General features: G+C 43.8%; 1 protein-coding gene across 2 annotated transcripts; it reads right to left on the bottom strand.

Moving 5' to 3' along the window:
• Positions 1-3,117: 3,117 nt before the first annotated feature.
• On the bottom strand, positions 3,118-15,976 carry LOC108930849 (neuronal acetylcholine receptor subunit non-alpha-3). 2 transcript variants are annotated; one of them, XM_018746322.2, is made up of 6 exons: positions 15,485-15,976; positions 9,877-10,028; positions 6,277-6,321; positions 5,762-5,871; positions 4,784-5,663; positions 3,118-3,983 (listed from the first exon to the last, which is right to left on the bottom strand). In XM_018746322.2, exons 1-6 carry the CDS (start codon positions 15,570-15,572, stop codon positions 3,849-3,851), a joined length of 1,410 nt encoding a protein of 469 aa, XP_018601838.2. In that variant the 5' UTR covers positions 15,573-15,976; the 3' UTR covers positions 3,118-3,848. The 2 variants fall into 2 exon arrangements, with proteins under 2 accessions (XP_018601838.2, XP_018601839.1); XM_018746323.2 differs by lacking the exons at positions 9,877-10,028; positions 15,485-15,976 and adding an exon at positions 7,621-8,429.
• Positions 15,977-18,462: the final 2,486 nt, after the last annotated feature.

The raw sequence follows: 18,462 nt of genomic DNA on the forward strand, positions 1-18,462 counted from the left end.
ACTCCCACCACCATGCTTTGCAGTTGGGATTAGATTTTGGTGTTGGTACAAAGTGTTTTGTTTTCTATAAATCTAAGAGGGGGCGTGGTGGCGCAGTGGGTTGAACTGGGTCCTGTTCTCCAGTGGGTCTGGGGTTCGAATCTCGCTTGGGGTACCTTGCGACGGACTGGCATCCCATCCTGGGTGTGTCCCCTCCCCCTCCGGCCTTACGCCCTGTGTTGTCGGGTAGGCTTCAGTTCCCAGTGACCCCGTATGGGACAAGCGATTCTGAAAGTGTGTGTGTGTGTGTGTGTGTGTGTGTGTGTGTGTGTGTATAAAGCTACATGTCCAGTTTTCTCAGTCCCTCAACTCACCTTCATACTTAAGAGATATTTGTCTAGTTCCTTAATCAAAGTTACAAACACACAGTAGTAATGGCAGCATGAGTGATAGACAGTGTTGACATTCAGGTGTGACACTAAGGAGACTCATCTAGACAAGGACATGAACATCCTTCAGTTGCTGGGCCTTGGCTCTGCGATAAGACCAGCACGGAAACACACGATCTGTCAGTCCTCACTAACTAATTTATACGTCTTTTTTTTCCGAACTGACTTTTTCCGCGAAATTTCTGGGGGCTGCAGACAATCCAGATGTCAGCAGCAATCTACCCGGTGAGGGCGACGTGTGCAATGCTATGACTGGGACGAAAGAAATCAATAGAAGTCTGCCGACTTCACTCAACGAGATTATGAGTTGCACGGAGATTCTGTGCCGCTCGTGTTTCTCCTCTCCCCATCAATCTCTTTTGTTTTTCTTCCCGTCTTTCGACGCTCCAGACAATCCCATAACATTCGCTGCCATTCTTTCCAGTCTCCTTCTGGTCCCTCGTCCTTTCAGCACACTACTTTGGCTTTTAACGGGAAAATGAGAAGAAAAATCAAGAAGCACCTCGCATATGTCACACTGAAAGTGAATTAAAAGGTACTTATACTGTATAAGTGAAGGACAGAGCAGGTATGAGTTTCGTAGATTATGAATAAATATGGTTTTTCGGTGCAGTTCTTGCGTCTCTGAAATACTGACGTGTTTAAAGTGGACTTGCTTCAAAATTTACACCTGAAGAAGGGGTGGAACAGTGTGTAGCACCTAAGCTGTGAAGTCCCTGTTGGGTCACCTGGTGGAGTTTGGGGGTTCTCCCCATGTTTGCATGAGTGCCCTCTTACGGTTATATGTTTCAGGTGAATTGATGACTCTGAACATCATTTAGACCAACTGCCAAAGAAAGTAAACGCAAGGAACAACTTATTGAGAAGACTAGCTGGCCTCTCATGGGGAGCAAACTTCGAAGTCCTACAAACAACATCAGCAGCACTCATATACGCCGCAGCAGAATACTGTGCACCAGTATGGGCTAGAAGCACCCGCATTAACAAAGTAGACCAAGCATTGAACACCGCAATGAGAATTGCATCTGGCTGCATCCGCTCCACACCAACAAACTACTTACCTGTCATAAGCGGCATACCTCCACCTGATATCAGGAGAAATGCACAGTGCATAGCACTGGCAAAACACTCCTTAAACGATAAAAGCTCATTGCTTAACAGTCACCTAACCGCTATCACCTCCGGCCAACAAAAGCAACTCCGCCTGAAATCTCGAAGGCCTTTCCATCAGCGCGTGGTGCAGATGCTCGACAACACCAGCGGCATGTCACCGAAGGCCTGGGCGGAAGCCGAGCGGCGAAAGCAATGGACTAAGGACAGTGGCTCACGGCTACACAGATTTATCCCGGTGCCATCCTCTAAACCACCTGGAAGCCAGCTACACCGACACTGCTGGGAGCGCCTAAACCGACTACGCACCGGGCACGGCCGATTCAGGGCACACGCGTACAAAATGGGACTAGCAGACTGCCCTGGATGCCCATGCGGAGAGCAGCAACAAACTGCAGAACATCTGCTGACTCACTGCCCCACGTACACACCCACGTCAGTGGATCTGACGAACATCGATGACACAGACGTTAAACTCTGGCCGCGTGAAGCCAGTTTTACAGCTTAAAGCTTGCCCTATGTTGCTGAAGATCTGTTTCTGATCGTACGATAAAAAATGATGACCCTCATTTGCCTTTGGGCGTGTGTGTGTGTGTGTGTGTGTGTGTGTGTGTGTGTGTGTGTGTTACACTGCTACTCTACAGAAGTGTGAATGATTGTAGTGAATTTAATGAACTGTATGTATCAACGGAAACCACCTTGGAAAAGGATTCTGCTAAACATTAATATTTATTCCACATCACTTTGGAGAAAAAAGTCTATATAAAAAACAGCAAATAAGGAAAAACTACTGGTTTAATAAATAAATGAAGAAATAAATAAATCTAAAAAATATGTAATTTCTCATCACATGCTGACACCTAGTGCCAGACAGTGAGATGAACGAGAGACAGTCTTTTTTTTTTGGTGTACTTCCATGTAGTAGTTATCGTTGTACAGTTTTCTGTTTCTATTATTATTCTTATTATTATTACTATTAAAAAGTACTCTGGCACTTTATGTTACGAATTAATGAGTTATTTTTGATATTTTGCAAAATTTCTATTTCTTGACAACTAAAAGTCAATATGTGCCAGTAAAATGTGCGCAGACAGAACAGGGGTGTGAGGCCACCTCAACCGAACTCACTTCCATGGTGTTTACAACTTATGTACTATGTTCCTTCAGGTTTGTGATCCATAGCAAGATGAAACACGTTGCATATGTTTATATTTTGAAGACGTCACATAATTTATCTTCAGTCATTTTAAATGAATGTCATTAATGTAGCTTGAAGTAAATATCATTTTGAAAGAGTCTTACAAAGCTTATATAGCAAACGTTGCTGTACAAATAGTGACTAAAGTGAGAAGTGGTATTATTATTATTATTATTATTATTATTATTATTACTCACTCATATCCATTAATTTTTTTCCTCCTTTTTCTTACAGCTTACCAGTAACCATCTAACTCCTGATGCCTCCACCTCCAACAAAATCCATTCCAGCTCAGCAGGGTGAGTACAGATACCGCCGCTGTGTGTGCGGTGTGAACTCTTTACAGATACATTTATTTATTTGACACACAAGCGACACACAACTCAAAGTAAACAAAAGTACAAAGAAAAACAGACAAAGAGATGGGGGGAGCAGCCACCACTGCCCCCATGTTAGTGTCCCTGGACCTGCTGACCAGCACTCCTGCCAAAAGGAGTATAGACATTATCCTGCCCACCACCACTGGGAATATTCCATACAGAATTTTTCACTAAGCGAAATTCCACAGTTTTAAGTTGTGTAATTTTGTCCCAAGTGGCAAATGAATAAGTATTCTAATTGACATACTGTTAATTAAAAGGCAAACAACAACTAGTTAAAGCTGTTTATTCTTAAAATTCTGTGGATGAACGTTTACAGTATGATGGGCGACGGTTTCAGTAGCGCGACTTCGGAAAACGGGAAAATAATACTGACGGACTGTACACGGCATCAAAAAAGTATACGAACCACAAAATACTCGGTTGAATACATGGTTAAACAAAAATAAAAAAACAAAAGTTCCACAATACCCTACTAAAGCAGCCTCCCAAAAGCAGGAACGTGTTGATAGTTAACAGTGAGCTCCTGTAATCACCGAAAATCGTGGTCAGAGCTTCTATGAAATCTACAGTGTTTGAATATTTTGTGCTTAATGTAATTATTGTGCTTGATGTTAGGTGAAAAGCACTGGGATGAAGTGCTCATTCCAGCGGCATTCTTGTCTTGTGATGGTGCATCAGTGCGGTGGTGATGATGTGATGCGTGATGAGGGCTGCATCGGTGAGGAGGTCTCAGGGCGGGGTGCTCAGGTACATCTGCAAGGCCGGGGTGAAGATGAGGATGGTGCCCAGCACAGAGGCGGACAGGAAGGCCCACAGGAAGATACGGTCCAGCACCTGAGCGACAAACTTCCAGTCCTGAACCACCTGCAGCAACACACGTGAGACATCCTATGGAACGAACTCCGGTCGAGAGTCAGCAAAACAGCCACTTTGTCCTTCCGTCAAGGATTATTATCCTGGATTGCCTAATAATGCTGCACGCTAAATTAAAAAAAATAATAAGAAAATTATTCGAAAGAAAGATTATAGGTATAACGACTCTGTATTTGAATCACAAGAAGCTATTTCTCAATAATTTTGATTTATAGCCGTTGATCATAATTAGTTCTTACTACAGCTCATTTAGGGCATTAGAATTTCGCTGAACTACTACTCAGTATCGTTTTTGTTTCTATTGATTATTATTATTATTTTTATTAGTAGTAGTAGTAAAAGTATCCTGGTGAATAATGTTACAAATGAATGAGTTTTTTTTGATATTTTCTAAAATTTCTATTTCTTGACAAGTAAAAGTCAATATGTGCCAGTAAAATGTGCTCAGACAAAAGAGGGGTGTGAGACCACCTCAACTGAACTCACTTCCACAACGTTTACAACTTATGCACTATGTTCCTTGACATTTGTGATCCATAACACGATGAAAAACGTTGCATACGTTGACATTTTGCAGAGCTCACATAAATTATTTTCAATCATTGTAAATGAATGTCATTAGCGTAACTGGAAGTAAATATCATTTTGAAAAAGTCTTACAAAGCTTGTATAGCAAACGTTGCTGTAGAAATGGTGACTAACGTGAGAAGTGACAGAATGGAGGACATTATTATTATTATTATTATTATTATTATTATCATCCTGTGTCTTGGGGTCTAAGTTTGCCTCACCTCCCTGATGAAGTGCTCCTTCTTAATGTGATATGAGATGTAGCGCACAGAGCTAGTGGCCCTCTCCAGGATGTCCACCCAGGCGTGGTTCTCATCCTCCTTCCCCGATGAGGCTCGCTGCTGCTTCTGGCCCCGGGGTTCAGGGCTGCACATCTCCATCTCAGGGTGGCGGTAGCGGTCGGCGTGGCCTCGCATGCAGAGCAGCCTGGGCAAGCGCTGCAGGAAGAGGCTCTTCACCCAAGGGGCCATGGGATGGTAGGTAGCTGAGGAGCGGTGGTGCACGTTGATCACGAACACGGTGACAATGATGGACAGCGTGACAAAGATCATGATGAAGAGGAGGTACTCGCCGATGAGCGGGATGACCTTGGAGGAGGAAGGGATGATCTCTTCGATGACCAGCAGGAACACGGTAAGTGACACCAGGACGGAGGTGGAGAGGGAGAGCTTCTCGCCCTCATCAGACGGCAAGTAGAAGACCAGCACGGTGAGGAAGGACAGGCCCAGGCACGGGATGATGAGGAAGAGCGTGTAGAAGAGTGGGAGCCGCTTGAGGATGAAGGAGTAGGTGACAAAAGGGTAAGAGTAGAGTCCATCCTGGCGGTTGCCCCTCATCCCCGTGGCATTGAGGATCTCCCACTCGCCATTATCAAAAAAGTCCTTGCGGTCCACATGGTCATCCACCAGGACCAGGTCCACCATGTTTCCATCGTAGGTCCAGGATCCGAACTTCATGGAGCAGTTCTGCCGGTCAAAGGGGAAGAAGGTGACGTCCATGGTGCAGGCCGACTTGTAGCTGGCAGGTGGTGTCCATGTGACGGAGCCGTTGTGCTTCACAATGGCCTTGGTCATCAGAGACCCTTCAAAGCGCCCATCTGCACTAAGGACCAGTCAAAGAAGGATCATCCACAAATGCATCTTTGAAGAGCCGCTTTAAGATTGGACCACTAATGGGTGTTTGACCAAAACAAAACTTACTTCTCATACAGCACAATATCTGGCAGCCAGATGCTCTCGGACGGCACCCTTATCGAGGTAATTCCGCCGTAGTCCTCAGGGTTCCAGCGTAGTTTATAATCGGTCCACTCCTGCAACCACAGCGTGAGTTAAGCACAGATACGACTCACAGCTATTGAATCCGTAGAGCTAAATTAGCCCTATATTTGCAGTTCCGTTCCGTTTGAAGCTCTTCTTAAAACAAGGCCCTTGATATCAGTGTGAGGCCGTTCAAAAGCCTCCCCGGAGGGTGCCGATAATTCCTCCCGGCATAGGCACTTCTCAATTAGTTCTACTAGAGCACATTAGCCAGAGAAACCTGCCCATTATGACCGCAGCTACGCACCGAGGTATCGGATATTTAGCGGAGATTTAAAGCGCTTTAAAATGCAAATAAGAAAATAAACAGTGACTGCATAATTAATGAAGAGGGCTGTGAGTAATTGCACTTTAAGTGGGGAAGCAGCCTTCCTCGTAACCTCCTGCGGTTTCTTTACCTGCCACAGCCAGACGTTGGTGGTCATGAGCTGGTTCTTCTCGTCCTGAAGGTGGCGAACAGAAGCTTGGTTAAAAACATCATTGAACACACTGAGTTTGGGGTGTCAGATACATTCACTGTCTGAAGCTTCTTGTCCCGAGCAGGGTCGCATCAAGTCAGAGCCTAGCCCAGCAGTGCAGGGCTGGGAGGGGGTGGAGGCACACTCAGGAGAAGATGCCAGTCCAATGCAAGGCACCCCAAGCAGGACTCAAATCCCAGACCCACCAGAGAGCAGGATCCGGCCAACCCTGCTGCACCACCATGCCACTGCACCCCTGTGCCCCCCCCCCCCCCCCCCCCCCCGGGTGTCAAATACTTCCCAAATGAATAAACTAATTGGACAACTCAAGGGTCCAAAAAGGGACGAAAAGGTCCATCGAAAGGGGCAGCTGGTAGTGTAGTGATTAGACCAGATGCCTTTGGATCCAGAGGTTCAATTGCCACTTCCAGCTGTAGTACCCTTGAGCAAGGTGCTCATTCTAAATTGCTCTAGTAAAATTACCCACCTGTACAAATGGGTAAATAATTGTGACCTTACTGTTGTAAGTTGTTCTGGAGAAAAAGTGTCAACTAAATGTGAAGGTGTGAAGCTCATCTTATTTGGTTCATATGGTGGAAAGAAACTAACTGTACTTTAGAATCACACTTCTGGATCTAAGTGTCTCTTTCTGCTAATGTAATGTACATTGTATTTTTGTAATGTAACAATGTAACTGTGTTCTGTTAAATGAATACATGTAAATGTAAGGTAGAAGAACACACACACAGTCTGAACCCCTTGTCCCATAGAGGGTTGCAGGGAGCCGGAGCCTAACCCGGAAACACAGGGCATAAGGCTGAAGGGACACAGTCCATCGCAGGGCACCCCAAGTGGGACTTGAACCCCAGACCCACCAGAAAGCAGAAACCAGTCCAACCCACTGTGACAACACGCCCCCCCCGTTAGGTTTTTATTCTGCATGCAAACATTCATAGTTTTGTTTTTGTTTTGCAGGCAATTGATTCCTGTGACCAGGAGAGGACAGTATAACTTCTTCTGACATAATACACATTTAAGCAAAACACTCAAATTAATTATAGATGCAGACAGACAGAGAGACAAGCAGATGGATGGATGGATGGATGGATGGATGGATGGACGGGCAGACGGGCAGACGGGTGAACAGACAGACATAGATAGATAGATAGATAGATAGATAGATAGATAGATAGATAATTTAAACAATACGATTCCCTAGGTGAAATCAAAAACGTTGCCCATCTCTGCTGATCAAGTTGAGTCATCAAGCTGAATATTACGCACCGAAAATCGGACGAAGCGACAACCGAGAAATACAGGGACGTTTATTGCCAGAAGCACATTGTTTTAGTCGCACTCAGTCGCAGAGCTGTGTTTACTGAAGCCCTTTCGAAGCGTAGTGGCTCTGCTCGGCGGAGGTGTGCAGACTGAAAGCAGACCGCAGATGCCCTGTCCTTGCGTGCTGAGTGATGCAGTTGGCGCTCTTGGCATCATGCTGGGGACTCTATTTCCCTTAGGTAGCACGGGATTCACAAACTTTCGAAAATAAGGGAGGGGAAATGTAATATAGCACTGCAACTGTCCCTGTGACGCATTACAGCTGAGCTAGATAGAAGCTTAGTAAAGTAAAAAAAAAAAAAAAATTAAAAACCTCATATAATAATGAAACCCTGATGCTGAGTTCCATCCTGTCCTCCTCCTTCACAGGGTTCATCTGTCCCTCATCACTCAAGCGGGAGATGATTGCAGCACAAGGATATGTACGGCCACAGCGGCCATTTATTATTATTTATTCGTTTAGTTGGCATATTTCTTCAAAGCAGCTTAAAATATTAGTCTGGTGCAGCGAACTACTTCATTATGAATCCATTTGTCCAGCAAGGTCATTTTTACTGGAACGATTCACATATCTTGGATTCATATCCAGGTCTTGTAGCAGAAAGTTGGTGGCTCTAACCACTACGCCACCTGCTGCTCCACGTGCTGACACTTCCACCGTCGGTTAGAATGTGGGATTTCAGAGCTCTGCTCACAGCCCATTATTAATTATAGTGGTGTGCACTGACAGCATATCTAATATGCGGCTACTCGTGCGATGAACGTTGGTTCATATGGTGGAAAGAAACAAACGAACTGCACTTAAAAATCACACGACTGCATCTAAGTGTCTCTTCCTGCTAATGTAACGAACACATTGTATTTTCGATGAGATGTTTGTCGCTTTGGAGAAAAGTGTCTACTAAATGAATACATGTCAGTGTAAAATAGTGTGCTTTTATTGCTGATAATTGTACTGTGGTATTTATGGACTTTTCTTAAAGGTACAACAGCAGGACCCTTCCTGGAACCTGAACTGGCCATTTTTGTTTTAAGTCAGTGTTCTTAACTGCCATCCTGCCCGCTGCTGATTCGATTCATTCCCGTTTTTTTTTTTTTCCAAAGTGCACCACACAGCTCCCACTTGGTGGACTTTCTTGCATGTTAGATGTCGAGGGCGTTTTATCAAATGGCACAGCCTAATTCCTCCAAAATAATCAGCTTAAGTGGAGCCATACATCTCTAACCAGTCCACAGAGTGGTCATTAAAACCCTTTTAAATGTACTTTTCTGTTTTTTTTTTTTTTTTTTTTTAAATGAATTTCCCAGAGATCAGCCTTCACCCACGTCCCCGAGCTGGAGATGAGCGCAGGAGTGTTGAGTAAGGTGCCGAGAGATTGAACGGTTCCACAGCATGGTCTAAGGTGATGAGCAGTGACAAGTTGTGTGGGGTGGCGTGGTGTGGTGTGGTGTGGGTGGCACAGTGTGTAGCGCTCCTGTGTCACAGCCCCTGGGTGGTGTGAGAGGACTTGGGTTTGATCCCTGCTCAGGCGGTGTAGAGTTTCTATGTTCTCCCTGTGTCTGTGTGGGTTTCCTCTGGGTGCTCTGGTTTCCTCCCACACTCCAAAGACATGTTGTTCAGGTTCATGCACAGTGTGTGAGTGACAGAGAGGGAGTGTGTTCCACTGATGTATGGATGAGTGACCCATTGTAAGTAGTATATCTAGCAGTGTAAGTCACCATGGTGAATAAGGTGTGTGGGCTGATAACACTACATAGAGTTCATTGGAAGTCATTTTGGAGAAAAGTGTCTGCTGAGTAAATAAATGTCAGCCTGGCCACAGCTATTTACTTATTCATACAGACAAAGGCAGTTTTTTTTTTTTTTTTTTTTTTAACCACAGCAGTTTTGGGTAAATACCTTGATCAAGGGTACTGCAGCATGAGACAGGATTCGAACCTGTAACCTTGGGATCCAAAAGCAGCGGTTTTGTGATCGTTCCTGGATTATTATGGTGTTTATTTTTTTTTACCCTTTTTCATTATTTTCATATTAAGAAATTATTTTACCCTAGACATGTATGTCCTCAGATAGAAAACCCCAAGTGTATTTAGAAAGTTTAAATCATTCAGTAAAACTGGGTGGTGCACATACTTCTCTCAGGAAGAGGATTAAAGGTTATTCCACCGTTGGTTATTTATTGCTATGCAAGTATTTCTCACCACGTCCACCAGCTGGGAGATCTTGAGTCCAAAGCGGACTGTGATGGTGTCATTGGCATGCGGGGTGGGACGGACCCACTTCTGGTAGTCCTGGAAGAGGTTCCTAAGCAGAGTGTCCTCCATCTCGGCCAGGGACGCAAACGCGCCTGGGGCTGGAGGGAGATCAGACAGGGAGCTGCGTCACCGACATCAACTCAGAACCGCCGTCAGCTGACGCAGAGCCACAAAGCGGAAAGGAACATCACGCAAGGGCCGTCTGCTGTGCTTCGGGGAAAGACGCTGCGGCTCAAAGCTGCCTCTGACAGCAGTGCATTGTGGGACCCGATATGCAGATCGCCATGATGGATCCTTTCCGGTAAAAGTGGTTCACACGACACTGTTAGAAATTCCCAAACACAGAGTCAAAGCAATGAACTAAAGAAAACCAGTCAAAAGTTTGAACACACACGCTGGATAGTTTTTTTTTTTTTTTTTCCATTGCTGCCAGCAATTTTAATTTGCATAAATTTGATTTGGATGTCCATTTTCATTTCCGCTTAAAATGTTCGTTCTTGGTGTGCAGTTACACAGTGAAGCTTAGAAAATAATAATAAATTACCTAAGTATACATGCATATACAGAAATATACATAAGTATACATATACATAAATAATAATAAAAAACCTAAGTATACATGCTTACAAGTATTTTTTTTATTATCATTCTCCTCAGTTTTAATTGTATAGGTTTGATTTGGATGTCCAATGTACAGTGTCCAACATTTTAATTTTCGTTTGAAATTTTCATTGTTTATGCATGGTATTATAGTTTTAAGCTTAGACAGTCATGAAAAGCCTGCCTGCAAGCAGGTGTGCTCAAACGTTGAACTGCTACAGCACATCCACAACAACATTGAAATAAATAAACAGTACATGTCATTCAAAGACCTTGTGAACATATTTGAGGTGAAACAGGCATGGCAGGGAGATTGATGTTTCCCAGCACCGAAGGCGGTGTTCTGATCAGAGAGCACCGCTCAGGCAACGCGCTCGTCTTACTGATGATGAGGTGTCTGTGAGGTGTCCCTGTAGCCCTGAGATGTGTCATCACAAACACGGGTTCAATGAATGCCGAACGCTCCTCTGGAGCACTGAGCCAAGCGCTGCCTAAAATATCTCAGATAGACCCAAATCTGTTCACACACGCTTAACACCAAAGTGATGGGTCGTCTCCAGCGAGGACTGTGGAGTCGGTACACAAAACCTTCGACTCTGATTCCAGTAACCCAATGATTGCTTCCGACTCCACAGCACTGCCCAAAAGTTGCACGTTATTCTGGGGGTTGACTCATCTGGCAAATATTGGCCTAAACCTATATTACACCTCTCATTTTCGGGGGTCGACGTATACGCCGGATCGTCTTACATGCCGGCGTATGCAGTACATTTAATCAGACTCGGTACGTTTTTTACCAACTCCGACTCGATAATCCCCAATAATTGTTTCCGAATCTGACTCCACGATTCCACCTCTGACTCCACAGCACCGTCTCCAGCACCATTAGTCATGGGATGTTCTCCCCAACACACAAAGCCCTTACCACATCCATGACTCTTGATTTATTTAAAGTGGCCATAAAATGAGGGAAGAAAAGGTACCAGGGAAGCTCTCGCCTCTGTCCTCTCCCACCCTTACCCGCTCTTGCCACACAAAGGCTGCGGATGTGAGCATTACAGAGAAAAGCACTCACCCCTTTGAACGGAGTCCTGGCGGACACCCTCCATCATCTCAAAACTCAACAGTCTGACTTGATCGTCTAAAAATAGACCCAGCATCACAGCATCTTTCTGTCTCTCTCTCAAAAAAAAGTGAAGGTGATAAAACGTGAGTATTAGGCATGTTGGTAGACGTTATGACATGACATTTTAGGTATACCATTCTCTGCTTTCCTTAGTAATTGTATGGATGTTTTGAAGAAATGTCTCGTACCGTTGACTCTTTGAATGAACCCTTTCAGCTTATTAATATTGTGTTGCCCAAAACTTACTGAAACCAATTTCAAAATGTCATAGTGGAGCAACCTGGGGATCACAAATGCTATTAGTAAGTGCTACAAGACTGCAGATGTTTTTAACCACTGTAACTTTCAAAACATATAATTTCTCCGCTCAGGATTGCAGCAGATCATGGAACACGAAACCTCAAATTTCATTCTCCATCACTGTGCAGTTTTCTGCACGTGGAGCCCCATTTTGTACCTGGGGGACGGTAAGTACCTAGACTATCTGTTCAGCTGAAGACAAGGAGCTTTGGCTACAATATATATTCTGCCTTTTTATTTACAACTAAAACTACAATCATCGGCAATGTATGAAAAATTGTATGTACTATATATATAATGTATTCGATAAAAACATTTTCGACAGGCTTTACTCCCATGATATATGCCTAAAAGAATCAATCCCGAATTGGTTATGTCTGCAATGAAAAGGACCTGAATTGAAGTAGTCTACATCTATTCATCTAGCTGATGTGTTTCTCCAAAGCAACTTACAATGTTGACTACTTATTACTTATTACTAGTTATTACAAGCTTATGATTATTTACCCATTTATATCACTGAGTAATTTTAGGGTAAGTACCTTTGCTCAAGGGTAGTAGAGCTGGCCGTTTGGATCCACTGGCAGAAGCGCCAACCAATGCACTACCAGCTGTCCCCTAGTAGTCTAGTTTAATTCAAATCAAAGTCCATGAGAGACAAAACAAACTATTCCTAGTGACGTTTACATCACAATACTGACATGATCCCTAAAAATATGTGGGTTGGTATGATATTCGGAGACACGAAAATACCTTTTAATGTCATCATGGAACATTATCATCACTGAGTTTCCCTTAAGGCCTCTATCAGAAAAAATAATAACGTACTACATTATATGGACCTCAGCACATAGTATGTAATTGTAAAAGTGCTTTTATTTATGGAGTACTTGTTCCCGTTGAAGTACCGGTTATTGATTCTAACGATAGCCACGTGTGAAGCAAGAGGGCGAAACCGCACATGGACCCATGCGCACACGGGGGAAACGTCAGTCATCATGGAAAAAGCCTTCAGCACACGTGAAGATCAGCAGACAGATCCCCTTAAGATCTAGAAGTGTCCGTCTGGCACCGGACTGTTTCATCAGCACCAGCGCACCTGTGCCTCATACATCCGTTCCTGCCGAGTAGTAGATATTCCCATCACCCGCCGCGCCTGCCGGCGACACCGAGAGTAACGTTGATCCGCAACGGCAACGACAGGGGGTGGGCAACTCGGATCGGTTCGTCTCGTGGATGATGAACCCGCAGGAGCGTGCGAGAGCGAACCGGCGGCACTCGTGCCATCTGCCAGCTGTACGGTGCACGACAGCAGGGCACCGTTTCAGCAAATGAAAACACAACAATGGGAAATTGTTCACTTCTCACCATCAATATTCACCAAGACGTTCCAGTAAATGAAATGCTTTTTGATGACGCCTCTGTGTTTTACGTGGGCTTATTGATTTGTGTGTTGGTTGTAATGAGCGTTCTGGGGAGGTGAAGATTGCAGCATCTGGCAGGGAAAAATATAATATGTCAAACCCTGTTAATTATTACCCCATGTTTTCATAGATCCTGCCACTTCACCATGATCACAACTTCTAAGGAAAACAGTTTCGGTACGACAGACTTAAAGCGAGATCATTATGACACAGTAAAAATAAGTCTTTGGGACAAAAATTTTGCAAAAAAAGTGATGTAATAACAAAACAGATGCTTAAATTTTAACGAAAACACTTAAGGGACGTTGTTTGGAAGAATACAATCAGGTTTTTTTGGTTCCGCATATGTGTGTGTAATAGCAGTGCAGACAGGGTGCAAAGTACTCTGCAGTAGCAATACTGCACTGTACTGTACAAAAAAAAAAAAATGATGTTTGTGTTTTATCATATTTTTTTATCTGCGTTTCAGCCGACATTTTTTGGTGTTTCGCTTTTCTGGGTCGGCCTGTGAATAAAAAGTCAACAACGCGTCATCTCGAGAAGCGTAACGCTGAATCCGAAACCCCTGAATCGGGCCGACATTGCGTCACGTGACACCCCATCTGCGCCTCCATCAGTTACCAGGTGGCGAGAGACTGTGACCTGCTGGGATTGATTCCCTTCCCATGAGCCCATTGCCAACGCAGTGTAACCACAGCAGTCCTGTGGAAAGACAAGGTTAGCGGCGGGTCGGCTCGTCCTTCACTTTCATCGGCTACAGGACTGTGAATGGCCCTGGGTAAGCAAATGAAATGAGGTGTTTATATAAAACCTTTGTGCTTCACAGAATTCGGGTGCTGATGCTTTAAATTTGGTGAAAAGGATAAGGCAGGGCAGAGAACTTAGGCAAAAAAATACACAGGTGCAATTACCTTAGTGGACTTTTTTTAAGGCAAACACACATATTTCTGACAACACTTCATGAGAATATGTCAGCATAAAAGACACACACACACACACACACATTTTCTGAACTGCTTGTCCCATACGGGGTCGCGGGGAACCGGAGCCTATCCAGTAACACAGGGCGTAAGGCCGGAGGGGGAGGGGACACACCCAGGACGGGACGCCAGTCCGTCGCAAGGCACCCCAAGTGGGACTCGAACCCCAGACCCACTGGAGAGCAGGACTGTGGTCAACTTTTGTAATTAAAAATTCACAAAAATAACTCTCAGAACAACAATTGCTAAACTTTATAGTACGTGCACCACAGACGGTAGACCAAAGAAAGGGTCCAACCTAACAGCATCTCATATCCAGGTCCTTGACCCAGCCCAGCATTTCATCACATTTAATGTCCTTTGGGATATAAGACATCCAATAAAAATCAAGAGGGTCTAAAGCCAACCTCTGTGCGCATATCATGATCTCCTTCTGCAAGTAATCAATAAGACACAGTGTTGGCTACATAAATACAAGTAATCTAGGTATTATTCAAGATAAAATCCAGAAATGTGGTATATCTACATGCAGTTTATATTGAGTCGAACAGAGGAATCAAACAGAAGATGAAGGACTTGCGAAAGGACATTTAGTATTGGACACCAACAGCGAAAAAGATGAGAAAGTGAAGCGAAGCACATGGAAACAACTTTTCTATTATTTCCATTTTTTTGCATCTATTGAACTGCTTTTGCTCAGTTCAAATTTAAGATATTGCTAACACAATTTCGAGTCCAAATGTTAAAATGTGAAGAATAACTCAATGACTCATTCCTTAATGTTGACACACTCAGTGAAAAAAAAAAAAAAATCCTAAATATCACTTACATTACCGCGTGGATAAAATCAATATATTTGCGTGAATTGTATGAATTTACAGCATCACCCTTGGTGTGCAGAGTGAAATCTGTGAATTTACTTATGTCGTATCAGAGCCCAGATGGCTCGATAACTTTGTAACATTATTTCCAATTTTATGATACGCTTTCAACGGTTTTTGCACAGTATGTGTGCGTTCAGGCTGGAGAAGAAACACAAGGAAGTTTCGAAGACGCATCACACACACAGCACTCGGTGACTGTGTCCCGAAAGGCTCGCAGAGGCTCTCACTTTGAGAACTTACCTGCGGCGGCCGCGCCAGCGACCGCCAGAGCCGCGCAAAGCAGGAGCAGCGCTGGGTGCGCCGGGTTCGCCCGGTGCGCCGGGTTCATGGCGGGCACCCTTCTTCTAGTTGGGTCCGCACAGCCCAGCAGAGTGCATGTCAAAAACACACTGCACCAGCGGCGCGCGCACACACACAGAAACACACACACACACACACACACAGGGTGCGGAGGAATCGGCGGAACACCGCAGCGGCGCTTAAAAAAACGTCCCTTAGACTAGACTAGGTATGAAATGCAGGCATTAAATACTGAAGTCTAATATTATATATCGTGCATCCGGGGCAAAAGCGCCCCTTTCCAGCCAGAGGACAAGGGATTGTCCCGATGCGTTCGGACGCGCAGGGCGGGGAGGGAGCGCACCGAGGATGGAGGCGCGAGGACGCGCGGCGCTGGCGGCCAATCACCGTAGAGCGTTCCGCGGAGGAGAGGAGCGCCTGGACCGCGGTGCCCCGGGATCGGGTTTCCACGCAGAACACGGGCGATGTCACACAAGCGCTCTTGTGCCAGCGATTCATTATCACAGGCCTGGGCCTGCACCGTCATTATTATTATTATTATTATTATTATTATTATTATTATTATGGAGCGCGCTTCAGTGTACAGCGGGATCAAATTTTATCCAAAAACGTCCTCTAGTGGTTAGAGGAGGATCTGCACCATCGGATCATTGGCCCTCAGATCTCTGCGTGGAAATAAGATGTAAAAAACAAGTCTCGTGCATAAATACTACAAGACGCACGTTCCTTATTATACAAATCAATATGGTATTATTTCCTGCTTTCGCGTACAAACGTGGTGTTCTCAGTGATTTACCGTGTACACCTGTGTATTACTTGCTATTTATACCCTGAACTGATACAGCAGGAGTATCCAGCTGTACAAATGAGTAAAACAGTGTAAAGCTGATGATCTAACGACGTTTTAAGTCACCTTGGACAAAGGGGTCAGTTACATTACATTACTATGATTACATTAATAATAACACTGTGGTTTGTCCGGTCACCTGAAGTGCTGGAGTTTTTACGTCAGCTGATGTCCCAGCATGCTTTGGATGGGTCATTAAAGATAAATACTGTTATTATATGTCATCGATTTTTAGCTTTAGGTCTTCAAGCAAAGCATTTTTGCATATTATTTGCGGTTATGAATTATCCTGTACCTGTACTTTGGTTATGATGTGTTGAGGAAGAGCTGGTAAAATAATGAGTTTGGAGAAAATGGCCCGGAATGATCAACTCAGCTGTGTAGGAGATTTTAGTCGGAGTCCATTTGTAATCCGTGTTACAAAAATTATGAGCGAATTCACTGAACTGGCCCATGAAAGGATGGCATCATTAAATGTATTTCTCACCGCAAAATTCTCACTTCCCAGGCAAGTCAGTGTTCACAAAGCATCTAAACAAAACCAGGGTGCCAAAACGTTAAAACACTGTCAGAACGATCTGCCTACACCTTAGTTTTCTGTCCAAGTTCTGTGGAGCAATTTTAGTGTGCGTTACACACTTGGAATGTTTTTTTTTTTTTTTAACCTCCTTTTCATTGTGCTGTATAGTTTGAAACGGCAGAGCTCAGTATAAGAGCTGAGAGAAATCAATTTTAAAAATATTCATTCATCGGTAAGATCTGAGCCAAAGCTTTTTCTATTTTGTCACCGTAGGCATACATGTACATACTGTATTTCATATGTGTGTATGTACTGTATTTTGTGTGCTGCTGCTGGGATTAACAGTTTCATTCATTCATATAGTTCATACAGTCAGTATAGTTAACACAGATTTTTTTTTGGGTAACAGAGTGATGACTAAGTATTGATGAAGTTCCCAGCCAGCAACAGAGGAGAGGAAAAAAAAAAATCTGCTAAATGAATAGTACTTCATTCTCATACACTAATTCACTGAGAGCTATATGAGTATTGCTTGAATAAACAAAAAAAAAAATGTAGCAAAGTTGGAATCTAAATGTTTGTTAGTTCAGTTTAGCAGATCTAATTGTCTTAATGTGAAAGTTTTAAAGGGAGAGGAATAAACGTAACAAATTGTTTACATGATGGTCAATTGTAATCACGGGGTCCTTTTAAAAAACTGGGCGAAGGATGCAGCTGAGGTAGCAGTTAAGGGATCGAAGTTTCCGACTACAGCTCACTCAGCACGTTCATGGAATAGTGAAGAAAAATTATGTTTTGTTACTTTACATCACATTTGACATCCATACAAGAGACAGTTGTCACTAAATAAATAGATCCATTAATTGGAATATAATTTTTGATTAATAACTTTCAATAATGCCCAGTTAAAAGCACTGAACTGGATACACATTTCAGCAATGAACTCCAGTTATGGTACACAATGCACTTGTAAATCCAAAGACATGCTGTTCAGGTTCCCCCATAGTGTGTGAGTGACAGAGAGAGTGTGTGTGTTCCACTGATGTATGAATAAGTGACCCGGTGTAAGCAGTGTATCTAGCAGTGTAAGTCACCGCAGTTGGAGGTTGCTTTGGAGAAAAAGTATCTACTAAATAAATAAATGTAATGTAAATAAATGTAACGTAATTTTTTTTTTTCTAACATACTTCATGAAGACATGATTTTTACTTCCTGCGTATGTACATACTTGTAGCCTGCAAGCTACTGATTACAGGTCTGTTATTTTCATCATTATTTTACCTGCACAACTTCTACACATAATGTGGGGTACAGTGGCACACTGGGTTTGACCGGGTCCTGTTCTCCTGTAGCTCTCCTGAGGTTCAAGTCCTGCTTGGGGTGCCTTGTGATGGACTGGCATCCTGTCCTGGGTGTGTCCCCTCCCCCTCCAGCCTTATGCCCTGTGTTGCCAGATTAGGCTCCGGCTCCCAGTGACCCCCTATGGGACAAGTGGTTTCAGGTGATTTGTCTAATGTGTGAACTTCTATAGCATGAAATAGGTGATTAATA

The sequence above is a fragment of the Scleropages formosus genome, chromosome 5 (assembly GCF_900964775.1).
Source record: "Scleropages formosus chromosome 5, fSclFor1.1, whole genome shotgun sequence".
In the NCBI taxonomy this organism is placed as follows: Eukaryota; Metazoa; Chordata; class Actinopteri; order Osteoglossiformes; family Osteoglossidae; genus Scleropages; species Scleropages formosus.

Bases quoted from the DNA above. Each gene is read 5' to 3' on its own strand.
- LOC108930849 (XM_018746322.2), bottom strand. From the start codon at position 15,572: ATGAACCCGGCGCACCGGGCGAACCCGGCGCACCCAGCGCTGCTCCTG. The intron at 6,322-9,876 runs GTGAGAAATACT...CGCCACCTTCAG, and splicing joins TCTCCCAGCTGGTGGACGTG to GACGAGAAGAACCAGCTCAT. The intron at 3,984-4,783 runs GTGAGGCAAACT...GTGTTGCTGCAG, and splicing joins AGGAGCACTTCATCAGGGAG to GTGGTTCAGGACTGGAAGTT.